The sequence below is a fragment of the Mercenaria mercenaria genome, chromosome 11 (genome assembly GCF_021730395.1).
Source record: "Mercenaria mercenaria strain notata chromosome 11, MADL_Memer_1, whole genome shotgun sequence".
Taxonomy (NCBI): Eukaryota; Metazoa; Mollusca; class Bivalvia; order Venerida; family Veneridae; genus Mercenaria; species Mercenaria mercenaria.
In genome coordinates this window covers 67049064-67077034 of record NC_069371.1, presented here as the reverse complement: position 1 = coordinate 67077034, position 27971 = coordinate 67049064, and the positions used below count along the sequence as shown (strand labels likewise).

The following is a 27971-nucleotide window of genomic DNA, read 5'->3' as shown; positions in this document are numbered from 1 at the left end:
AAACTAACTATTTATCTAAAAGCAGACATAATTTTCTTACAGGAAACAGCCAGTTTTAACAAAGTATTCTTATTGTAATTGTTCATAAGGTCAGAAAATTTGAGAGTATCTGGATATTTAAAATAATATTCATCTATATATTAAATATATATATGAATATTATATTGATAGAAAAAATATATTACATTTGTTATCAACATTGAAATATATCTTTGTAATAAAAAGGAAATTCATCTCCTAAATATGTTACTGTTACACAAATGACAAGTACTTTGTTCTCCTGCATTGTTTTCAAATCTACCTTTTTCAATTGGCAACATGATTCATGCATCTGAATTTACAAAGTGAAATGCTAAGGTCAAAAGGTAAAAGCTTGAAATATTTTACAAATACAAATTCGTGTTTATACACTCTATAATTTAAACATTTGCTTGGGTTATTAACTGAATAGTTCCAGTTTTGTATAAACTGATTTTTAATTCAAGTGTTAACAACATTTTTGAAGGAGTTACAAGAGCGAATCTTCTGATCTAACGACTAATTAGATATACCAAGAGAATCAAGAATGTCTTTAAAGTAACATAACCAGTTAAATTTCTTGTTTCGTCTGTGAGACAGTGAGAGAAGTTCTGTAAAAAATATTACAAATTTTATTTTCCTTGGAGTTTATTAACTTACTCCAAAAAGTTAACACTCTACAATTAATACGACTCGAAAGTGGTAAAATACTAAGATCACCATACAACATGTTATTAGGGGTACTCTGCTTCAAATTTAAAGTAAGTTTTATATATTTCAACTGAAATATATCAACAATATCTAAATTTTCAACCCCTCCCCCATACCTCTGAGCCGTACAAGACAATAGGAGTAACCATGGTATCGAAAAGGTGCAACTGCAAATAAATAGTTAAAAACAACTTCCTGAATTTACTAATAACTGCAAACATAGCTTTGCGTGCTTGATCAACTAAATGAGCCTCAGTTCTACCGAACTTGCCATTGAATGAAAATTGAATACCTAGGTATGAGAAGTAGTCAACAATTTCTAAAATATTACCACTCTCAAATTGAAATACTTAAGCATTACGTATACCTCTCTTATTTTTCCAAAATATGACAACTTTAGCCCCTATGAGGTGCAATACTCTGACATAGCATTAAGAGCTGACTGGAGGTCATTAGGGGTCTCTGCTAATGTGACTGTGTCATCAGCATATAATAGCAAATATAACTTGAAGAAGAAAACTTCAAAATCGTTATCACTTAATATATGACTAGCATTATCAGAAAATAACTGAAGACCATGAAGTTTACTAGACAAAAAGCTATAAATCATTCCAGAATAAAGAAAATAGAATAGGAAAGAGATTTTCACCTTGTCTAACTCCTGTATCACAAAAAAAATCAGACAGAGTATTGTTTGATTTTACACAAGACTTCGCTTTATCATACATGTTGAGAATAATTTTAAAACATTTACCATCAATATTTTAACTTAGAATCTTTCGCCACAGAGCAATACGATTGACTGAGTTGAGGGAAATTTGGTTAATCCATAAAAGCACAGTACAGTTTTTTATTATTGACAAAATACATATCTACTAACAATTTTAAAGAAAATATATCATCAACACGGCTATAATGTTTTCTAAATCCAGCCTGTTCTTCACACAATATGTTATTGACCTCAAAAGTGTTTAACCTAGTGTTTTATAAAGATGTGAACAACTTTCCAAAACAGCTTAATATAGTTATGCCCCTGTAATTGTCAGGGTTATTAATGCTACCCTTATTCTTGTACAAAAGTAAATAACACCATTACTCCAGATATCGGGAAAAATACCCGACAACGACAGACGACGGACACAGGATAGTCACAAAAGCTCTTCTAGAGCACTTCTTGCTCAGGTGAGGTAATAGACCCTCATTTTTTCCTCTAATGGCACTTCTGCTTGTAAAATGGGGACTTATTTCATTCGCAGAATGTATTTTCAGTAAAATAAGACAAGGTTCATGTTAAAGTTCATATGTTTATGGCAAATACAAAGACAAAACTAAAATAAAACTGATTACTGTGCGACGCTGTCAAGAAAGCGATCCACAAAAGATTAGTAGATTTAATCTCGCGCCGCTTCACCCCATTTACTGTTCATATTATCGCATGTTATTAATTGCAGTTCCGATTATATATTAGTTGGTTTGAAATTCTAGAAAATATAGTCTTCTATGAGACACATTGTCGCATTACGGTCTCATGATGGTGAACATTTGTGTCAAGTTATTTCAAAATCCCTTAATGCATAAAGACGTTATGGCACTGATACGAAACACAGACCATGTTTCACCTTTAAGTGTAACTTTAAAAAGAAAAAGGAAAGTAATAAGATGGACATTAACTACATATGGCCGACGTTTGTATGAAAACTTTGAGAAAGGTAGGTGCAATAGCATTGAAGAAATTGCACGACTAAATATATGAGGACACATATACAAACAGATCGAACAGACAGACCGCATGGTGACTGCTTTATACCACCCTCCTTCAAACATTGTTTGCGGGTTCTAAATATGAAGAAATACTACAGGAGCATAGGAAACGCCGATATTTTTTAAAGAAGTCACTCACAAACAGGCATACAGTCTTTATACCAAGCTCACAAGCACTTGTACAGAAATTAAGCAAGCATGCATACAGTCAGGAAATAGCATTGAATTTTCTTTCCTTTACGGTTATAAACAAATTCGAGTATTTATCAATGGTTTTATTTCATTTTACCAAACTAGTGTTGTTTCTTTATCCATGAAACAGTTGAATTTACATATAGGTCATTCTTCAAGCAAGAAAATAAGTACTTTTGACGCTGACAATGTATAATTTCTCGACAAAATCAGTGATCAATCGAGTTTTTTGCTATAATTCTACCTGCCATCAGACTAGCACATTATATACAGAAACAAGTCATGTTCAGGTTCTAATAAAATGTAAATATATATACCTTTAAAGCAAATCAGTCACTTTAAAATGCTGTTTTTCAACGTTTAGATGTCAGTTTATTGTTTTGATCACTCGCAAGAGGAAGAGGGGAAATACAGTCGTTTATAGGGTGTGTACATGTGTACCTGTTTTAAGATACAATTGTAAAATTTAAGTAAACACACGATTAGAAGTAAAATGATAAATTGCATTATGCAAACCAAATGAAAACAAGTGAATTAAGTATTGCCATTCAACACAAAGTTATTTTCTCTACTGCAGTATAACAAAATGATCTGATATCTGTCAATGATGTATAAACAATATTGTACTATATATACAATATGTTATAACACAATGTTTTATAGGTTAAATTTTGCATATATAAAAATCTTCAGTTGTTGACTGTTTATAACATCCATAAATTTAAAAGAAAAATTATTTAATTTTCATTTCGTTAACATTTCATTTTGTTTGTTTGTTTGTTTTGGGTTTAACGCCGCTTTTCAACAGTATTTCAGTGATGTATCGGCGGGCAGTTAACCCAACCAGTGTTCCTGGATTCTGTACCAGTACAAACCTGTTCCTATCAAGTATCTGCCAATTTCCCCACATGAATCTGAGGTGGAGGACGAATGATTTCCGACACAATGTCTTTTATCAAATCGTCACGGAGAACATACGCCTCGCCGAGGGGTCGAACGCACGACCCGATATCCGCAGATCTGCGCTCTCCCTATTGAGCTAAGCGGGCGGGCTACATTTCATTTTGAAGCTTGTGTGAAAATATTAGATAAAAGTAAGAAATCATCAAATTAAAGGGAAGTAATTCTGAAGAAAAACACACCAACACATTTTTAATTGGGTTCATATGATACATGAGCTTATATTTAAATAGTTTACAGACTGGACAAGAAAAGATAAAAGTTGACTGTTGACCTTCAAATGTGACCTTGACCTTTGAGCTAGGGATCCAGGTATTGCGCATAACGTCGTCTGATTATGGGGAACATTTTGCAAAGTAATGTAGTAATACATTGATGGATGTATAGTTCTTGACCGGACACGAAACAGATCTTATTCATGCCATGTTAACATTTGACTGCCAAATGTGACCTTGACTTTTAAGCTAGGGATCTGAAAGTTGTGCATGAAACGTTATCTTATTATGTGCCAAAATTAAAATCCCATCATGGGTTATTGAGATACAAGGTGGACAGGAAAAAGCCGTATTGATCTTTGACCTCCAAGTGTGACCTTGACCTTTGAACTAGTGGTGCGTGTATTGCGCATGACACGTCGGCTCATCATGAAGAACATGTGTGCCAAGTAATATTAAAATCCTTTGAAGTTATGGACTGGACACGAAATTGCGGACAGACGGAATGATGGACGGACAGACGGAAAAGCGCAAATCTTATATCCCCAAAACTGGTTTTCAACCAGTAGGAACTAATAAAAAATACCATACTGTAATCTTACATGTTTCCACAAGCGCTGATACAATTTTCGCTGGAACGTCAGAATTAGAATCGGTAGCGTCAATATAAGTCAAGGTTTTCAGTGTTGTTGGTAATTCACATTCCTGAAGTATGATCGGGATAACACAACTGGATCCGTTTTCAATGGAATTTATAAATGCGAAATCTCTTTCAAATTTACACCAGCCACTCTGCTGAAAACGTGGCGATAAAAACAATAAAACTTTTAACGATCTCGCCATTCCATCTCTTATATTTTCTGAGATATCTTTGCCGGGTTGAAAATCTTGATCCGCATATACACAAGACAGTTTGAAACGACCTTCTAGAATTTCAACATAAGAAAAAACCCTTTCGCTGTCCTTACTGCTATGGGACACAAAAAAGTATCTGTCTATACCTTTCGGCAATTTTGGTACTCTCTTCTTCAAATACAAATCTCCGCTGGCATGTTCTTCCGATTCAGTTAATGTGTCTATTGAAATTTCATTACTGTATCCGATGTTTTCAGCATAAATTTCCTTCCCTTCTATACTATCATTCCCATAGCAAAGGAACATCTGTTGCAACGATATCCATGTTATTCAATTGCCAGTAATTTGTGGAGTGTACTCATCTAATCAGCGTTTACCTTTAAGTCTGCTATCTAAAAATCGATACGACATGAAACACTATGCAGTCAACGAATGAGTAATTGCAAACATGGTTACCTGTACAGTAGTTCTACATGTATGTCTGTAAATTTACGTACATATTTTATTTGAAAGAAAATGTATTGGATTACCTTAACATTTTTGTTCAGCACAGGTTTAATAATGTTGAAGATGAGTTAGTTTAACATTGCTAAATAGGGCTACGTTTTTTTTTTCTTCTTCTTCTAATAATAATTCAAAATATAGATCAGTTTGAAATTCTTGTTTTTCTTCGGCGAAGCTGTATTAACATGGCTTTTGACCTATATTTTAAAGCGATCGTGACACTGAAAGGGTGTGTCTTGAAAACATAATCTATGTTTACTCAATATGAATAACACATGACGCACATTAAATAGAAAATATGTACACAACCACAATTTTTCTGTTAACAAGTAAACTTATTAAGTTTATCATTACTGTTGTGTAACTTTCTGTGTAGTTCTGATTTTCAATAGATTTACGCCAAACATCGATACCTTCACGCCGTTTAACGTCTTGTTTATAAATAAATATACAGTTAAATGATTATTATAAAAACAGCTTTATTTAAATTTGTCTTCAGACATCAAAAAATTACATGAAATATATCAGAGTCAATGTATTTTAAAAAATTCTACTAAGTTAGTTAAAAGAAACAGAAAGATATCGTTTTATCGAATGAAACCGCAATATGACTACATTCAAGTCGCGGAAATATATAACATATCGTAAAATGGTGACAGTCAAACCATCATTTTGCTTTGTCAGAGACAGAAATTAGTAAAACTGAAGAAAGGTGAACTAATATATTTCATAGCTTTTTAGGGAGTATCCTTATATAACAGGTCTGGGCAGCACATCGTCAATGTAAGCAATTATTCCCTTTCTTAAACTTCGCTTGGCAGTAAAATCGTTTCTTTGAATAATCAGGATTTTAACTTTTTGTCTACAATTATACCTATAGATATCACGTAAAAGTAGCTTTAAGTCAATATAACAAAAGGTCCTCATAACCTAATACTGTTGAAAAACGGCGGTAAACCCAAAACAAACAAAATAAAATAAATATACAGTGTATAGAAATGGTACCTAAGGCTTCGTATTCAACGACAACAACAACAAATCAAGTGCAAAACTGAAGTGCATATCGCATGTCTCACACTAGCAATATTTAAACATAGCACCGTGCAGTAAATACGGGAACTTTTGACAGCGACATCGGCTTCGTTGTTTTGGTGGATTAGCTAAAGAAAGGTGATTGTCATTTCCTTTTAACTAACACAACCATTTTATTTATACTAAAGAACGTCTGCATCATATTAACAGTTGTTTCTGTAACGGCAGATTCCGCAAGGTAAATGCAATTCCGTACGCCTTGGTCAATATGCAAATTCGGTACTTTGTAAACACAAGGTGCGTGTCATAAAAAGTGAAATAACTTCTTTCGGCACAGTCTTTGGCATGGTTTTAGTGTGACCATCAGTATACATTTTCATATCGCTCTGTTTTTAACTCATACATTTTGAGGCCTTGATTATTCTTTGCAAACGAATTTTGTAAAATGCTGAGGGATTCGATGTCGTAAAATTCATATAGTCTATTTATATTCTTTTATCACGAATAATATTTTCTTTCCTATGACCATACCATACCTGTAAATCATCGGCAGTAATAAATTTAAAAAAATGTCTTTGAATTCGTTCGTTTGAAAATGAAAGATAATGCCCAACTGCTTTGTTTGAATGATTATTCATAGATCTTGAAGTAGACTATATTTTTAAGAAACATATCCGAATCTATGCATACTTTATTCAGATAACTAAATAGTCCTAGAAGAGTTATCTGTCACTGGCTTCACTTTTTCAAGTAGGACCAATTTTTTTGGATTAAATATTGGCTTTCAGCATGAAAAATGAAGTATGAAAGTTAAACCATTATATAATTGAGGTACTCCGGCTTTAATTAAGTTTTCAACAGAAAGTAATAAAAGATGCAATTTGGATTTTTAGGTACCATCTCTTCAGTGTAAACATGTAACGTAGATTGTAAACATACTTTGAACAAACTTAACTTTAGTGTTTAAACAGCATGTTTATGATGTTACATTTTGAAAAGAACCTATTATCTAGCCAAAACCAGAAGATAACGGTATATACAATAAGTTTAAATAAACGTTCTTTGTAGCCCTAACATCTCTTAAACGAAAAAAGAACATATCCCAGCTAGCAAACTATTTGGGACCCATATGGGCCCCTTATTGTTTTCTATGTGGGGCCCACATTGGCTGTCAATAACGGACCACATGGGATTTGCAAACGGGATTGGCATGTGTCCCACATGGGCTTCAAGGAACATCGCGGAAATGTATGACATAAATATATGAACAAGAAATTTCCAGTAAAAGACGAGATCAACCTAAAAATAAAAAAGTATTCAAAATCTTTAAACAATAATTCATTAGTGTACTTGCCTTCAAATAAGAAATTTTATTACATATGATAAATAACGAGTAAATTTGCAATAATTTTTGTTTCGCTTGTGTTGAATTTGCCAGTTTTCCACGGAAAGAACGCGCGCGCGAAATTGTGTACTCTAGTGAGATTTTGCGTTAGTATTAAATTATTTTATTTATTTTAAATGTGAATAAAATCAGACAGTTGTACCTGTCATTTTTTAAAATATAACGTTATATGACTTAAAATAAATTTTACTAAAACAAATCAAAAGAACTGTAAAAACGGAAAATTGTACAGAAAGTTACGATTGTCACGATTTCTTTCGATGTGGGATCCATCTGGATCCCATATTGGTGCAAAACTTGACCAATTACCAAAATTCGTATTAAAAGGATGATAATTGATGAAAATTTACACTGCTGAACCGAGCAGAAAATAAACATACGGCAAACATATTATATTTGCTCAAAGGGCTATAGACATGTCCCCCATATGGGAGAGATATGGGTAAATAATTACATATGGGTCCCATATGGGACCAGTATTAATCTGCCCGCATAGGCCTACTCGTATACAGCCGATAAAGGACCTATATGGGTTTGCTGCTTGGTAAGCATTGGAGATTTCAAAATACATGAACTGATTTCAATATGACTATCGCTTTCAGCAGATTTACGAAGTGCTGTGAAGCAGTATTATAATGCACAATGTATATTTAAAACGACTTCTTTAAGTGACAGATCAGACCTAGCTTCCCATCAGTGAAAACTTTGTAGTTTATGTGAAAAACGAAGGTATACATACAAAAGGTAAATAAGGCACCAGATCGTCAGTGTATAGAGATAAGATAGTTCGAAACAACATGTATCATTTTAAAGCCCATAATGCCTTTGTTTATAATGTAGCTGCATTATTTATGATTACCTCCCTTTGTTGCTCTAACTGTATAAGTTCATGTGCAATATTGAAAGTAGTGATTTATGTTTTTCTAACTATGTATTTATGTATAACATCTATTTGGACAGCTGCTTTTAATGTTTTTAACATAAAATTAAGAACCTGTTTGAACTTTCACTTATAGTGTCAATTCAGTGATCATTTTACGAATGCAGCCAAATATGTTCATGAATGTCAGTCAGAACATTTCAACATCTACAACTGATTGTAAGTGTACAAGATAAATAGCCAAAGACATTCGATTCATTGTTCGAAAAGAGCTGCCCTTTCTGCTTTTACATCCATTCATGAATCAATAAAGTACAATATATGTATATTTTGAATTTTGCACGGTTCAGTATGCCCATAAGATGTCGATTTTTTTTTCAGATTACACCACTGCGTACAAACAATGAATTTCGAATCAATTGCGACGCTGAGCATTGTCCTAACAATATGCCTTATTGTACTCCTGTGGGATGTGTATTTCAGTGTCCTAACAATACGTTTATGAACGGCAGTAATTGTGTCATGCATTGTGAAGATATGTATATATACAATAAAACTTGTGTTTGTACATGTCCAGATACCCATCACTTAGTCGAGGAAAGAATCAAAATAATCAGCTCACAGTTTCAAAAATATAAGTTTTGCAGAGCTGTGTGCTCATCGCAAAACTTTCAGTTGAATGGAAAGTGTATAAGATCGTGTCCAGACGACCAAATATTTGTCGAAAACGGCAGATGCCTTGATAAATGTTCAGATACCTGTCACATGCATCGAAATATTACTTTTAGCGGTCGCCTTCTTGGGATAGAATGCCTGTCTATTTGCAATGGCAAATATCCGTTTCAGCGAAACGGCAATTGTGTTTTCATCTGTGACTAAGCAGAAGTTGTTGTTGACAGAAAATGTTCACTGGAGTGCCCTAAAAACAAGCAAAATCGGCTGAACTTAGAGTTATGTGTTGCATTAGGTAATTGTGAGGACAGTTGGCCTGACCAGGTATACTGTTCAGACTCATGTCCGGAGAATTTTTACTCATACAATAAGACATGTATAAAAAGATGCCCCATAGATGAAGGCTACATTTGGAACGGAACTTGTGTCAGTGTTTGCCCAAAGACGTACCCTTACAAAACTTGGGTGTATGCACGGAGATACAGCGGTTATTAAAAGCATATAGAATGTACCGATAAATGTCTACGTAAAACAGATATGTTAAATTTGGCATGTGTTGACTATTGAAAAACTGGAACAATGAGTTACAATAATATATGTGTAAAGAAATGTCCACGGAATACATATATATCTGACAACGACCATTCCAATGAAATTATGTGTATCCCAGAATGTGTTAAATATATTCATCAAGGTAAATGCGTTGATCATTGTCCAAAATTCTCCATAAATAAAACATGTGTCGACTTTTGTTCAGGTAATTATAAATTTCAATATAAAAGCTTGTGCGAATCAGATTGTCCCAACAACACATGTTTGAAAGAAAACGGAATAAATTGTACAGATGAGTGCTCTTTTGATCCAAGAGATAATACATTAGCTGATATATGTCCTACACATACCCCATATAGAAGGCAGGATATCTCTCGCCATATTTGTGTGTCTGAATGTAAAGTGAACGAGGTGTTAGATGATAAATATAACTGTATAAATGTAACAGAGTGTAAGAGGGCGGTCTTATCAGATGGACGTTGCAAAGGTAAATGCCCTCCTGGATATCTTTACTGGGCATACGATCATCAGAATACGGACAACACGTATTCGTACAATGTTGATGATCTAAAAGACAATCCGTGTGTTACCATCATTAGAGCGTGTTTTCCGACAATATTAGCTGGGCTATTTACATTAATTTATGGATTGTGGTTTTGTCTTTTCATTTCCACAAAACAAATGCAGTGTTTGCAAAGACGAAACGTTCAGGCAGTAAAAGAACAGGTAATAACTATAGTCAATTGGTATTTAATTGATACTCTATTTAAATAATTGTTTTGGTTTAAAATAACATATACAGTATGACGTGTTTGAAGCGGTTTTATAACTGAAAAATATAAACATTTTACGTTCTCTGAAACATAACTTCAACCAACTGAACGCGTTAAAGATCAACTGGAATTTTTGCGCGGGAAAAAAATGATACCATACTTACATTTCACTATCAGCTCGTGAAAATACTGTATCTTGTATATACTCGATCAATGAGGCTGAATTCTTGCACTAAAACAACAACTGTACTCATTTCATTGTCGTTAAGTTAACATGAAATTTTAATATGTTCAATATTAACTTTCATGGAATTTTGAAACTGGGAATCTATATAAATACTACTAAATTCTGTGCTGAAAATGGAATGCTTATCATTTTTAGGCAGTGATCATTCTTTTTCAGGCTGAAGTAAATAAAGAGCTGGCGGAAGAGAATGTTTTGGAGACATATGAGGACACGAAAGATGTTCGTTTGATTGATGCCGCAACTGAGGAGCAAGAGGCGACGCAAAAGTTGTATGGCGAAGCATTTGAGGAAAATGAAGATATGCATATAGTTGAAGTTATAATTGAAGAGCAAAGGACGAGACATGAGTTGTCTGGAGAGACATTTGAGGTTAGTGAAGATGTGCGTTTAAATGAACTTGAAACTGAAGAGCCTTTGATGGACAGAGAGTTGTCTGGCGAGACGTTTGATGGTATCGAAGAAGTGCGCTTGACTGAGGTGGCAACTAATGATGTGTAGAGTCTTAAGTTGCGATGTCCACAATTATGGATAGCATTCAGCTCTCTGAGAGAAAAATAGAACATTTGGTAAAGTGAACATGTGCATAATAGATGATATAACTTGTCTAGTTTTAATTTTGGACGAAGATCCTAGATGCCCTTTCGAGCATTATTTAATTGAATATGGGCACCTGCGAAGAACCACCTACCTTATGCAAGGGAGCTGGATGAAGAATTCTACAAATTAAGCGAGGTTTCGAACCCACATCGATAAGGGGCAAGTGATGGAGATCTCGCACTTGTATCAGTGTTCTTATTGTTGTTAATGCATCAGGAATAGACTACAGCTTACATGTAACCGGAATTCGTTGATACAAGAAAAACACATGAATTGCTGAAAATAGTAAATATATAGATCTAACATTGAAAAGAAGTTTAGTTGCTGTCCCCGGGATGTTTGTTACCTATGCCATTCATAAATAATCTTAGTAGGCAAAACAATCACTGAGGTTAGAAGTAAAGAAAATTCTTAAACCCATTAAATGGTTTATTTTACCTTTATTTTCACTGAAAAGTAAGACAGAGTTTCTGTCGATCATATTCGTATTTATAAAAGAACATTTTCTAAAGAACATCATTCCTACCAATGTATAACATACACCGGTAGTAATTTTACTTCAGATTTAAAGGGACACAACTTCAAATTAAAAGCATCATGATTAATCAAAGCATTTATGTAACAACATCTCTAAGTATATCAATTATTTCTTTATCAGTAACATGCTAGCATATTATTTAGTTTTCTCTATGAGTTAAATCATTAGACAATATCTAGATGCTTTAAGCACTCATACTGAAAATATCTAAATCAGGTCATGTAGTAGATGAAGCTTGACAGGAAAGACTTTATTGACATTTTATAATTTAAGTAAAGGTACAATATTATACTTTTGCAAATAAAAGAAGCATACGGAAAGGGGATCCAATAGATCTAAATCTAGAAAACAATTAAGCAAAATAAACTGATACTGATATCAATATTGTGACCATTGTAATTTTGATGTACTACTTTGTCCGCAAGAAAACGGCTCATTTGTGACACTGTTTTCCGTAACAAACGTATAAATGTAAACTTTAAAAACATCAGACCTAATTTCTTGAAATTTAAGAGTTCAAATCCCCATTAGCTTTATGTTTCTGTTTTTTTTTTACTAAACCAGTGCGGCATTTTTATCAAAGAATGAGTAGCTCCATGCAGTAAATGTCGTTTACGATGGGACGTGTGTCAATATGGGTCTTTTCAGTCCGAAATCTTGTGTCAAGAATCTGGTTTATAACTTGGATTCACCATGGGAACAACTGAATCACGGTATTTTACTATTCAGTTCTAACCTGTATTGTTTGAACTTTCCAGTATGCTGGTCCCCAACCAACAAACTAGAAGTAAGTGTTTGGAGATATTTCCAATGTAACATTGAAAAACATGTTTGGTAACTCTGATCAGTAGTTCTTTTTATCTTCATTGGAAATATATTTGTGATTTCAATGTTATTTAGCAGAAATATGTCATCCAAAATTCACGGAATTAGTTTAATACTGTGTTGGTATAACACCAAAATATTTCGACATCTCGAAGCTAATTTATCTTACGCTAATTTATAGTTTAATTAAGCAAAAGCTATAATACATTGTACTTGTACGAGGAAACAGTTGTTGCGCCGTAAACGACTTTTACCAATTAGTAAAATATAATTGATTAAAAACTAATACAGATTTATAGCAGCTCAATATGCTATGTTTTATATGTGCAAAATTACTTTTATAATATCAACTAATTGTATGCATCAAATATCTAGACTCCATTTATATGTCAGTATGAAGCAAAAAAAGACATCCTAACTATTGCACACAAGAATAAAAGGACATATTTATTTCAAAAAATTAACATAACATATATTTTAGCAAAATGTATGGTCAGGACATTTTCTTAATTATGGCCAGGATGGAGGAAACCGTTTATTAATTGCGTACTAGATATATCTTTAATTACAAAACAGTGACAATTTCAGTCTTGGTTTTGTTCTTTTTGTGCTTAATAACATATTTAGCAACCCGTAATGATAGCTGGGATTCAATGGAAATATACGCTCCCTTGAATTTGCACCCCTTTCCTTTTACTATGAATTAGTTGTCGTGACAACCATAATTTTGGCCACCGGCCGTCCTTTGGCTGTGCGCCACTGTTGCTTTTCCTGCTTTTGTGTGTGTTTTTCTAGAGCGGTGCCCCGCTGTGTTTTTTTTTTCCTCACTCACCTGCTTGTTTATCTGTGTATTTTAGATGTCTGTGCGTATGTGTGTGTTTGTCTTGTGTACTTGCGTGTCTGCGATGCTGTGCCCCTTTTTACTGCAATTTGCATATACATGTAATTAAAATGTACTTGGACTTTTGCATAGCTCTATGGCTGTGTTTGGGGTGCTCTGTGCTTCCGGGAAATCTACCCTTACCTCTTGATCTTTCCGAAAGCGTTTATTTGTCATAAATTCAAATGTGACTGCTCCTCTCACATCAGTTTCAAAATAAATGACAACGGACACATTTGAAGTCTCCAAAAACACTAATGTCGCCGATGTCATTTAAAATATCTAATCAAGTTCTCCCCAGTGGTCAAAACAATGAGAGGCATTTTTGTTGATTTTTGTTGTTGTTGTCTGAACTGACGCTTCGGCGACCTTCAACTACCAAACGGTTCCAAACGAGTTTTGTAATTAGAAACATAGTTAAAACGGGTACATGGGTACACTGGTTTGGGTGAGTTTGTCCCTCTTAATATTAACAATTAGGATTTAGTTAAGATAATTTAATTGTCTGTTTTTGGATAATACTTTTTGTTTCTCAGCTAAAACTTCAAATTTATTTGGAAAACGTAAGTTTAGTTGAACAAGCTTAATGTTATATATTTCAGCAAACCTAGCATGTTTGTGGTTTCAGACTTTTTTCTATTCGAACAAAAATGTGTTTAGAAATCAGCTAAAAGGTGATGTTTTGTCTTGTTGCTCGGAAACGGTGATATTGGACAGACAAAAATATATGGCTTTACTTACCATGCACTTTGAATAGTCATACTAAAATAGCATGAACCCGTCTTTTTTCCTGACAATCCTGTCTAACAGCTTTCTTTATTCTCCGGACCAAGGGCGCGGAGCATTTGTGATTGCTTTTTGTTAGTGCAGTGTATATAGTAAATGACGATTTTTTCCTTTCGATTTGTAAAATTGCAAATGCTTATTTTTAATGTCTGATCTGGATTATAATAATGGCATCAGATTTAACAACACAAACGAGAAAAATAAGTTTCACTAGAAGAAAAGAAGCGGGAAAGAAATCAAAGAGCAGAAAAGAAAGCAATTTGTGTCGGACACGTGGAAAATTCCTTACGTTTTCGGTCTGCGACAGAAAGAAGGTTACTTTTTTCGTGTGTAATAATTTTATTTTTTATTTTATTTTAGATATTGATTTATTATATTGTAGGCATTGTTATTTGCCACATTTATTTTATATAATAGAGTTTTATAGGCCTTTTATTTCGACCGAAATTCCGGATACTGCTTTGTACATGCATGTAAAGTTAATTTATGATAATTGTTAAACCCACTTTATTGTGTTACTTTTATTGGTATGTATATAAGTAAGTCTTATACCACTACTTCTGTATATAAGCGTTTGTTAAGGATTGTTCTACGTTGTGTATCGTGTTGTTAATGTGTCGTTGTTTCCATGTATTAAGTTAGTAACTCACTCTGCAACTCCTTAAAGGCACAAGGCTCCATCATCTTAATGTAGGCATGGGTATGCCCATTCCTCTTTTGGTAATCAACACCAAACTTATTAGACAATACGTACTTATGGAACAAGCATCCATAAACGTGTTTATATTTTTAGTTTTATACTTTGATTAATTTATACATAATTATAGTCAAACTTTTTACAAATGTCACCTAACAATAAGGCAAAAAAAAAAAACAAAAAACTGGCCTTTGAACCAAGGTGACTTGCATTTTAAAATATTCTTGCTCTATTACCACAATTAGGTTTCTTACAGGCTGACCTTTAGCAAAATCGGAACAATGATCTTTTTGAGAGGTGGCTGATTGCACAACATTGACTGTTTGTCCTTCCAAAACACCAGTTGATCAGTATATGACTGTATATAGTGGTAAAGGTGTAAATAGTAGTGAACTGTTTAGTCAATATTCATTGCTGCGTATTCATAAGTTGTTCGCCTAAGGAGGGAGTGAAAAAAACAACAACAACAACAATAACCTCTAAGTAAATACCCCAACGTAATTGTCAACATATAACACTTTGGTTATAATTTTCTTGTTCCTTTTAAACTGTGAGTTTCACGCCCCTAGGCGGGATAAAATGATGTTTGTTGTATTTCATTAATTGTACATCTTAGTTCTTCCTCGTCATTTAACTTGAAAGTATCATATAGAGCCCACCTTCCTGATTAGATATTTATCAGAATAATGGTCTTGATATGAACTAAGTTTGAATTCAGTCATTTCGGATGGACAAACACGTAAGTCTGAATTCAAGCACAGCATTGTGTATGCAATACATTTCATTCCAAATACCGAAACTTAGAGGTCAGTTTCGCATATGGGTCATGATCTGTCAATAATCAGGTCACTAAGTACAACAATAAAAATCCTGCTCACACTACAAAAGCAATGTTTTTCCTCCAACATTCATGAAACTCCACCAGACTGGTCTACAACAAAGACACCAGTATCGTTATATCATCCCATGTTCTATCAGTACTTCGTACACTGCTTTGTTTGGCGCGGATTTTCCTTTTTGTTGCGTCTTGCAGCACCTTTCGTACTGGGATTGCAATCGAGAGCCGCACAATTACTGTAAAATATAAATATACTCAAATTATTCTCGCTTTCCTTTATACAAATCATGGTCCTAGATGACATAGGAAAGGGCCTGAGGTATGCCTTTTATTTTTATCTGTCCGTTTTGGGGAGAGAAAGTATCAGTTTTCGTCGTGTAATATTAGAGAATATATAGAAAACACACATTGCGCTACATCTCATGCAAATGGTTATACGGTTTGAATACTGGCAAAGCAGCGTTTCAAGTCTACAACTGAAAAGTAAAACAATATTTAACGAAAACCTTATTATGAATTGTTTGCGAATAAATTTTACTTTTACCCAAAAGAACAGTGGCACTGAAAGGCGGACTATAAAAATTATGTATGGGACAAAAAGAAGAAATAAACAGATCCCTAAATGCAAACAGGGCTATATTAATGTTGACATTTGTGTTGGTCGTGCGAAATAGTTGCTTACAATTTTTGGTGGAAGTCAAATGCTGACGCAGTTGTCAGAGATTGGCCTTAAACGTAGAGGTTATGCGTAAGCGACCATAACAGTACTGATAGTTTTAACAATGATGAAAAATGATGAAGAAAATGGGTTATCTTAAAGGTGTTTGTGATCTTGTTCATATATTTCCAACTGTAATCCTAGGGCCTGTTGTAAAACCTTTTTTACCAAATAATTCAGTGGTGCTTCATATTCGCAATACAATACTATTTTTATCTTTATACCATTTTCCAATTTCCTAGAACTACAACTTTTGCTTTAATAATTGATTACATCACAGAACATCAAGGTAACGGTATGACGTTCAAACGGAATATTCTGAAAATCTAAGAGTTAATAACATCAAAGTAGGTCAATATGATTTATCTGGTATGCGGGTGTCCAATATGGAAACCAAAATGTAATAAGAGAAATTGCCAGGAAAGTGGTCATTGTTTACAATTAATAGACGCACCTCGATATCGGATCTGAAAAAAATCGAAGTTTTTCTACTGTTTAACTTTACTTTTATTTTATGTGCTGTACCAACTGCACTAATCCCTCAGTTTTACTGGGTTTAACAATTTACTACTTTCTAGCTTTTCATGGTTGATGAAGAAGGCGTGTGCCCCTCCGCTCTGAGCATTGTTTCAGGCACGAGCGGGCACCTGGGTAGAAACACTCATCTTCTGAAAGCCAGCTGGATGCCTTTCTCATTTGACATAATTCTACACCCAAAGCAAGATTTCGAACATACAGCGGTGGAGGGCAAGTGATTCGACATCAGCGACCTTAACCATTCGGCCACGACGGCCCCAAATCTTTAAATGTAATAAATGTAACAGAGTGTAAGAGAGCAGTCTTATCACATGGACGTTGTCAAGACGAATGCCCTCCTGGATATCTTTACATTGCATACGATCATCAGAATAAGAACAACACTTATACGTACAATATTGATGATCTAAAAGACAATCCGTGTGTTACCATCATTAGAGCTTGTTTTCCGATGGTATTATCTGGGCTATTTAGATTGATGTATGGAATATGGTTTTGTCTTTTTATTTCCACAAAACAAATGCAGTGTTTGCAAAGACGAAATGTTCAGGCAATAAAAGAACAGGTAATAGCTACAGTCAATTGATATATAATTGATACTCGATTTAAATAAATGTTTTGGTTTAAAATAACATATACAGCATGACGTGTTTGAAGCGGATTTAACATTTTACGTTCTCTTGAACATAAGTGCAGCTGAACGCGTTAAACATTAACTGGAAATTTTTGTACAAATGTATCTAGATTAAGGAAATGTGTTGCGTGTGAAGTTGCGGGGAAAAATAGATGAAACCTTTCAATGAGAAAGACGTTTTAAGATTTAGTAACTTTCGCATGTAAATACCTGACTTACATTTCACGTTCAGCTCGTGAAAATACTGTATTGTTTATATACTCGATTCTTGCTCTAAACTCGTACTCTTTATGTTTCACTGTCGTTGAGTTATACATGAAATGGTGATATTTTCAATAATATTATATTAACTTTCATAGAATTTCTAAACTGGGAACCCCTATAGATACTACTAAATTCTGTGCTAAAAATGGAAATTATCATTTCTAGACAGTAATCATTCTTTTTCAGGTTGAATTAAATATATTTTTGGAGACAAATGAGGACACGAAAGATGTTCGTTCGATTTATGTAGCAACTAAAGAGCAAGCGGCGACGCAAGAGTTGTCTGGCGAGGCAAATGAGGAAACTGAAGATATGCGTATAACTAAAGTTATAATTGAAGAGCAAGGGACGAGACATGAGTTGTCTGGCGAGAGATATGAGGTTAGTGAAGATGTGCGCTTTATCTAACTTGAAACTGAAGAGCCTTTGACAGACAAAGAGTTGTCTGGCGAGACTTTTGATAGTATCGAAGAAGTGCGCTTAGTAGTGAATAAAATACCGCTTCTAGGCCAATCTGACCCCACCCAACCCCTTGCCCCTCTTTTAAAAACATCCAACACCGACCAATTCAAATTTAAAAAATCCAAAACCAGCCAGTCTTTACCCTCTTCTAAAATCCAGTACCAAGCAATTCAAAAAACATCTGCCACACAATTAAAAACCCCCACAAGTTTAAATCCATTTCATTTAAAACACTAAGAAACAATTTTCAATAGAAGTGCCCTTATTGATAAAACACAACGCATTAGATTTTTACTACGTTTATTCATTCATAAAGTGTAGTAAATATTGGAGAGAGAGTGTATCATGCGGAGTGACAATCGATACTAGCTGTCAATCATTTCTCACCAGAGAGATATTGACACAGATCCGTACTTCAGTCGGACAGTTTTCTTAACTTCATAAGATTAATTTATCTTTAATATTCCAAGTATGCTAGAGATAAACCGTTTAATTATAAATATCGATATTTACACACTTTTATACACAAGCGTTCATAGCTTAATCGGTTAGATGGAACGAAATAGTTTTTATTACCGCCACGGCCAGAGGTTCAATTCCAGGGCCAGGAGGTTTTTTTTTTCTTTTGTTTTTTGGTAAAAGTGGAGTTTTTTTAATAATTTTAAATACATATAATATAAATGAATCAAAAACAAATATATTGTGTAAAAAAAAAGGAAATTTACTGATAGTATAAATCCTCAATATGTTACAACAAAAAATGTTAAGAGCTCAATGTGCATCCTGCGGTAATATGTTAAGAGCTCAATGTGCATCCTGCGGTAATATAAAAACACAATGTGTTAAACGCTCTGGAGGTGCAATTGATATTCATAAAGCAATGTTACCTTTATTACCTAAGAAAGGTCTGCTTTTAACAGGCGGCTTCCGCTATTGTGGGCCTGGAAACGCTTGAGATAATGAACAACCCATAAATGAACTAGATACAGCATGTAGGGACCATGATATCTGTTAAGTTCAGAAGTAAGTAAACAAAAATGCGATAAGCAAATGCTTTCCGACTTAAATAACACTAAATCAAAAAAAATTTGGGAAAGATTGCAAAACATTTAGTTGTTAACCTATAATTAAAACGAAATACAAGCTGGGCGGGGACAAAAGTCAAAAAACGGAAAGGGGGTAGAGTATCCCCCCGGGAATCAATGCACAAGCTACCACTGGGTGATGAATTAGCAGAAGAATTACACAAACCAATTAAAAGGAAAATTTTAGGAAACGAGGAGTAATAGTCAATGATATTGATGATACTTGGTCTGCCGATTTAGTTGATATGCAAGCTTTTTCAAAATGTAATAAAGGAGTTAAAGTACTTTTTAACCGTTATTGATATATTCAGTAAATATGCTTGTGTTATTCCATTAAGAATAAAACTGGAAAATCTGTACTGAAGCATTTGAAAAAATATTTTAAAAGGTATAATTCAGGACGAAAGTCCCCGAAGACTGCAAGGATTCCACAAAATTATGGGTAGATGAAGGAAAAGAATTTTATAATGAAAAGTTTGGATCATTTTTGAATAAATATAAAATTAGCATGTACCATACATTTAATGAAGGCAAGGCTGTAGTAATCAAAAGATTTAATAGAAGTTTATATAGAATAATGTGGAAATATTTTACAGCAAATAATACTTATACTTATTTAGATAATTTGCAGGAAATGGTTGATAAATATATCAAAACAAAACGTTCTAGTAAAAAAATGACACCGACTGAAGCCAGTAAAAACTTAATAAAGGCACTGTTTACTTTAACTTATATGGAAAATTTAAAAGGTACCAAAGAGTAAAGCAAAATTTAAAATTGGTGATCGAGTTCTTTAAGCAAACTTAAAAGACTTTTTGAAAAAGGATATACACCAAACTGGACAGAAGAAATATTTATAATTTATAAAATTAATAATACAAATCCCAGAACATACACTATAAAGATTTAAATGATGAAATAATTCAAGGATCATTTTATGAACAAGTAATTTTTACCTATTTACACAAGAAGTTTTTAAAATAGAAAAAGTTATTAGACAAGATATAAGAAAATACAAGCTTTAGTAAAATGGAAAGGTTACAATGAAAAAAATTTAATAGTTGGGTACCATTTAATGAATTGGAAGAAATTTAAATTGAAAATATATTTTTATAAATGCGTAATAAAAATCTAATTTCTAATAATGGAATAGAAAACAATAGATAAATTTAAATTATTCACTTAACTAAACTTGCTGCTGCTTACAGAAAAAGTTATAAGTTTTGTGGAAGAGTAAATACAGGGTTACAGATTACAGCAGGCATATTTGGTTTTGCTCAGCTGCATTAGCACTTGTTCAGCTATTCCTATATTTGTAGCAGTTGCTGGTGCTGTTCCAATCAATAATTACTATATTTATTAATAGACTAAAAGTTGGCGACAAGAAATTTATTTTAAAAGCACATCATCACAAAATAAAACAACTAATAACAAAAGCATGGATTGCAGCTTTAGCTGTTCGTAACCCAATGATCTGGAAAAAGAAGAGAGAAAACAAGTTATTAAAGATATTTTTACAATACTGTTAGAAATGCAGAAAAAAAATAAATTTCAATGCCCTTTGAAACATATATGAAAAATTTAAATTTCTTAACGGATATAAAAGTAAAAAAAAAGAAGAGTTATATTAACTTTAACTTTAATTAAAAGATTTTTTCTATAAGTATTTTATATAAATGAGAAAGTTATATCAGTTGAAGGTAATATTGCATCAGGAAAAGTACGTTTTTAGATATTATTAAAGAATATAATCCTAATTTTTAATATAATTCCGAACCAATTCATGAATGGCGAAATGTTATGGACCCAAGCAGAAATTCATATAACCTTTTTGAACTTGCTGCTCAGAACCTCTAAAATACTCATTTCCTTTTCAATTAGCAATTTTAAAAACAGTCACATAAAAATGTTAAATTTCTGCAAAAAATTGATGGCGTTTCTTTTTCTTGAACGATGTTATTTAACTAACAAAAAACGTTTTAACAAAACAATATCACGACAACGATGTTATAAATGACCCGAGTGGGCAGTATACAATCTTTTCTTAATTGATCATGTTATTAAAATACATGGAAAAACCCAATTGACGCTTTATTTATGTTAAAACCGATCCAAAAATTGTTTTCAAAGACTTCAAAAAAGAAACAGAACGAAAAAACAGATTTGGGTTTAGATTATTTAGAAAAACTACACAAATTACACGAAGAATGGCTAAACAGAATGCCTCAAAAAGGGTATTAAAATTTTAACAGTTGATAACAATTTATAAAAAAATAACTTTAAAATCTTATTCAAAAGATAAAGATAATATAAACAAATTTCTCAAATCAATATAATTTCTTTACGTGCGTTTTTAGAGATTTTTTTCTATAAGTATATTATATAGATGGTTGATAGAAAGGTAGATAGAATGATTATGTCAAAATTATCTAGCACTTCAGGAGAAATTATTGAATCCAGACAAATAATTCATATAAAAAAGTTCTTAAAAGAAATGTTATTAAATCAAAACTTAATCAAATAGTTGGGCGATGAATAAAAATCATGTCATTGATAAATTACAAAATGTTATAGATCCTTATCTATTAAAAAGGGAAATTTTATTTGAAGGGGACTGTGGTTGTTTAAGGGTTAGAAGAAGAAATGTCGAAAAATTATATGATTGCCCAGCCAAATAATCATCGAAACTACCCTAAAGATTTATTACAACCGATTGTGACACTAATGAAGAAAAAATATAAAAAGCACTTATGCAGCATTTAAAGACCTTGATATTAATTCAGGGTTAATAAAAATGTGCTGTGAAGGGAAAAACGAGTAAAAGGTGGAATATCAAAAACTAATGGAAAAGATATAAATTTAAATATTTTATTTCTTCTTATTATATTAATAAACATTATTTATTTTATTATTCTTTTAACCCTTTTTTGCTTAACGAATTTTTTTTCTAAATATAATATATAGATGGAAATTGAGAGATCTATAAAGCAATATTATAAGAAATTTGAAATTAGAATTGAATATAGACAAGATCCAATAAATCAACTATATTTAACTATAAACGACTCTTATGAAATACTTAAAGCTGAACTTAAAGCTTTAAAAGGTATAAAAAATAAACGTTGTTTGAAATAACTTTTGTAAAAAATGAGTGCAACAGATACAATATATAAACCAGCTTATTTTCAATCAAAGCTTTAAAAATTATTAATACAAACGAAATAAAAAAAAACACTTTACGTAAAACTTTTGATGAAATAATAAATAAAATTTGGGTATTGGGATTTCAAAAGAAAAAGTCAGTTGATGCTCATTATATAAATAGATATAAATATACACCACTGGCTGCTTCAAGTTATTTAGAATTACCAAAACCGTTACAAAATCCAAAGAAAGGATTGATAAATATAATGTATGATGATAATGAATGTGTTAGATGGTGTCATTTAGCTTATAAATTTCCTGTAACAAAACATTCTGAAAGAGTTTCAAATTATAAAAAACATATAAACGATTTTGATTATAAAGGAATAAGTTTCCTGTTACATTAAATAAAAAACCTAAAATAGAAGTTTTAAATGATATTTCATTTTATATATTTGGTTATGAAGAACCTACGGGAATTTATCCATTGTACATATCAAAATATCAATATTCCGAAAGGTGTGACATGTTGCTAATTAAATTTAATAACAAAAAAAACACATTATGTTTGGATAAAAGATTTTTAATAGATTAATGTTTTTTAAAAAACAAAGATCAACATAAAAAACATTTTTGCAAATCATGCTTACAAAATTTTTCTCAAGAAAGAATATTAAAAGAACATGTTGAAAATTGTTTAGCTATCAATGGTGTTCAAGGTGTTAAAATGCCCCAAAAGGGTTTAGTAAAGTAGAATTTACAAACTACCACAAACAATTAGAAGTACCTTTTGTTATCTATGCTGATTTTGAATCAGTAACTAAGAAAGTTTTAACTGCTTTACCTTCATCTAAATCTTCATTTACAGAACCATATCAAAATCATATAGACTGCGGCTATGGTTATAAAGTTGTTTGTTGCTATGACGACAAATATACTAAACCAACACAAGTTTACAGAGGACCCAGCGCAGTTTATAAGTTTATTGAAAAAATGCTTGTGGAAGAAGAGTATTGTAAGGAAATATTTAGAGATAATTTTAACAAAGATTAAAGAATGTCTAAAAAAGATGAAATTGAATTTAAAAAGCAGAAATCTTGTCACATCTGTGGAAAAGAATATATAAATGATTCATTTAAAGTACGTGATGGAAAACAAAGTTTTCCGAATGGACCGAAGGTCCGTGATCACTGTCATAATACAGGAAAATTCAGAGGAAGTGCCCACTCAGAATGCAATATTAATTTTAGACTAACACATAAAATTCCCGTCATTTTTCATAATTTAAAAGGTTACGACGGGCATTTTATTATGCAGCAAGTGGGAAAGTTCAAAAAAGATATCAATGTTATTCCAAACAATATGGAAAGATACATGGCATTTATGGTAAGTGATTTGATTTTTATTGATTCATTCCAATTTATGTCTCAATCATTGGATAACTTAGTAAAAAATATCCAGAATTTAAATATTTATCTCAAGAATTTATTTGTGAAAACATTAATTTATTAAAAACAAAAGGTGTTTATCCATATGATTACATGGATTCATTTAAAAAAATCAAAGAAAAAGTTACCTCCAAAGAAGATTTTTATTCAATTTTAAATGAAACACACATATCTGACAACGAATATGAACATGCTAAAATATTTGGAAAAAATTCAAAATTAAAACAATGGGAGAATATCATGAACTATATTTAAAAACTGACGTATTACTTTAAACGATGTATTTGAAAATTTTTAGAGGGTTGTGTTTAGAGTACTACAAATTTGACCCTTGTCATTATTAGTAGTCCTGGTTTAGTTGGGGTGCAATGTTAAAAATGACTGGAATTCAGTTAGATTTAATAACTGATATTGATATGTTCTTTTTATTGAAAAGGGACTGAGAGGAGGAATTAAATTATATTTCAAACAGATACAGTAAAGCAGACAATAAATATATGAAAGATTATGATCCTAAAAATTGACAGCAAATACATTATGTACCTCGACGCCAATAATCTTTTCGGCTGGGCCATGTGTCGACCTTTGCCCCTGGAAACTTTAAATTCATATTCGAAAAACAATTCAAGAAATTAATTGCAAAGTTAAAACTAACTTTATAGTTGAATGTGATCTTGAATATCCAAAGGAATTATATACTGTACATAATGATTATCCTTTTGGCTCCTGAAAAAATTAAAATACCAGACGAATGGCTTTCAAATTATAGTAAAAATATTAAAAAAGAATTTGAAATGGGAAAAAGTAATGTAAAAAAATTAGTTCCAACTTTAATGAAAAAACAAATTAGTTGTTTCATTTTAAAAATTTGAACTATATACACAATTAGGGTTAAAAGTAACAAAAATACATAGAATATTAACTTTTGGGCGAAAGTCCTTGGGTTAAAAACGTATATTGATTTTAAAACTCAAAAAAGATCTAAAGCAAAAAATTCATTTGAAAAGGACTTTTTTAAGTTGATGAACAACTCTGTATTCAGTAAGACGATGGAGAATTTACGCAAGAGGGTTACTATTAAGCTGACACATGAGAAAATATTTTATTGAAGTCTATAGCAAAACCCTTTTTTGTTAGTTCAACGATGTTTTAAAAAGAATTTATTTGGTATTCATAGAATAAAATAAAACTTGTTATTAAACAGACCTTGTTATGTTGGAATGTGTTTTTCTAGATTTGTCCCAAAAAATTTAATGTATGATTTTATTATAATTACATTAAGGAAAAGATGGAAGCTCAGCAAAGCTTTTATTCCTGACACTGATTCATTATGTTATGAAATAAATACTGAAGATGCTATGAGGGTTTTTATAAGGACAAAGACTTATTTGATAATAGTGATTACCATAACAACTCAAAATTTTATTTCGACAATAATAAAAAAGTAATTGGAAACTTTAAAGATGAAGCTGCCAGTATTCCAATCGTTGAATTTGTTGGATTACGTAGTAAAATGTATTCATATTTATTAGAAAACGAAGTTAATGTTAAAAATGTAAAGGAATTAAAAAACATGTTTTTAAAGAAAAAAATAGTTCATAAAAATTACAAAGATACATTGTTTAATTCAACACGAAGTAATCACACCTTTAAAGTTATTCGTTCTGATAAGCATAATATTTCCAGTTATGTTATAAATAAAACATCTTTTTCATGTTATGACGATAAAATTTATTCTTGATAATGGTATTGATACATTAGCTTTTTTCTTAAATTAAAGAACCATAAATTGTTAATTGGGAAAATTTTTAACATTTAAACCAGTAATAGAAATAATATCATTCATTTTAAATTTATTAGCATAATTAATAGAAAAAGATTCATTTTTTTCTGTTATTTTTTACATCGTAACTTTGAAGAATTTTTTATTTTCTTTTTTTTTTTAGTTGTAATTTAGCTTCTCCTTTATCTAATTTAATTCCATCAACAAGAATAATTAAAATAAATCATGCTTGATTCTTACATTATTACCATTTTGAAAAAACCCGGACTAGCATTTACGTTTTCCATTGAAATAATCCACTATCGTATCTTCGGTATTAACATGTTAAGAACAATGGAGGTTTTCTTATTATTTGTCTTTCTATTTTACTTACTTTTCGTTTATATTTTTGAATATTCCCATTATATTAATTAAAACTTTAATAATGTTTTAATTCAAAAGTTTACTTTCTTTTATATTTTTATATTCCTCCAATATGTAGAATTTGACATAACTACCTGGTAAAAGATAAAATCCCACCCTTCATGTGATGGTTCAAAATCAGCATAAGGATTAATGTCAACATTGTATTTTCTGTGAAATAAATTTTGATTTTTTTCTCATACACAGATACTGACGAAAATTTTTTACCAAACAACGTACTTTATCAAGGTCAATGAAGTCACTGAGGTTATTGATGTCAATATCTTCCACGGATGTTATATCTACACTCCCAGAGGGAAATTCACCAACAAAACCCCCTCGCCACCACCTAAAAACCAAATATGATATTGGGGATACATACCCTCTCTCCTTTTCCCTTGAATTTAAATAAAACCTAGTATCTATTATATAAATTCCAGCTTTTTTTAATTTAAAACCCCATTTTTTAAAGATACAAACCGGTATAGCTAGTTTATATTCTTGGTTTATGTTTATAAAATCTTTATAATCTACGATATTTCCAGACTCCAAATTAAATAAATCAAAATAACCCGCACTAACGAAGTCTTTATCGACACCCCAGAGCCCCGCATCCAACAAATCATATAATGATAATATCCAGACATCGTGGTTATCATAATACTTTTTCATTGTTATTGTTATGTAAGTATATCTTTTAAAGCCGGTGTCAAATATTTTATAATCATCTCTACTTTTGTATTCAAAAAGAAACACTTCACGTCTTACTTTTTCTAGTTCAGATTTATATTCTACAAATTTATTTTCATGTTCAAGAATTACTTCAGCTAAATCATCAACTCGTTTTGTTGTAGCAACTTCAGAAGCAGACAAATTGTCAAGAGTACTCTTTGTTCTAGCTAATTGTGTTTCTTGTTTTAAGAAAACATTTTTTACTTTTGTAATTTCTTCGGCATTAGTAGAAATTACTTGGGTATTGACAGTAATTGATTCTCCCTGTTTAGCTGATATTTCAACTGTAGAGTCCAGATCATTTATTATTTTTTTAATTTTAGCATTAAATTCGTTAATATCTTCTTGAAATAAACCTGTAAGTGTACTTAATTCCGCGTACTTTAAATTATGACGTGTGTCAACAGTACTAATCAAGATCCGGAGTTGTTTCTTTAAATTTTTTAGTTGATCATTAAATGTGTTAATTGCTTTAGCATTAGCAGTAATTGCTTCTCCTTGTTTAACTGATTTTTCAACTGCAAAGTCCAGTTCATTTTTATGTTCTTCAACTTTAGCATTAAATTCATTAATATCTTCTTGTAATTTTTTTTTGTAATATTACTTAAGTCTGCATACTTTAAATTATGACGGGTTTTCAACAGTACTAATCCAAATTCGAATTTGTTTTTTAAAGTCATCTATTTTAGAATTAAACTCTTTTTTAAGGTTATTTAATGTAGTGGGCATGGTCATCACCTCTTTGCGAAGCTGGCCTTTTTCCCGTTCAGATTTATATTTTGCAAATTTACTTGAAAATGTATCGTGTAAATCTTGTGTTTTTT

At 31.8% G+C, this 27971-nt stretch overlaps 1 protein-coding gene across 5 annotated transcripts in view; it reads left to right on the top strand.

The window, feature by feature from the left end:
• LOC123530670 (uncharacterized) overlaps positions 1–13298 on the top strand; it is a 30623-nt gene extending 17325 nt beyond the window's left edge. For all 5 annotated transcript variants that reach the window (XM_053517634.1, XM_053517631.1, XM_053517630.1 and 2 more), the window contains 2 exons: positions 8915–10483; positions 10934–13298. In XM_053517634.1, the coding sequence (XP_053373609.1) occupies positions 9785–10483; positions 10934–11275 (1041 nt within the window). In that variant the 5' untranslated portion in view covers positions 8915–9784 and the 3' untranslated portion in view covers positions 11276–13298. The remainder of the gene's footprint in view (positions 1–8914; positions 10484–10933) is intronic.
• The last annotated feature ends 14673 nt before the right edge of the window (positions 13299–27971 follow it).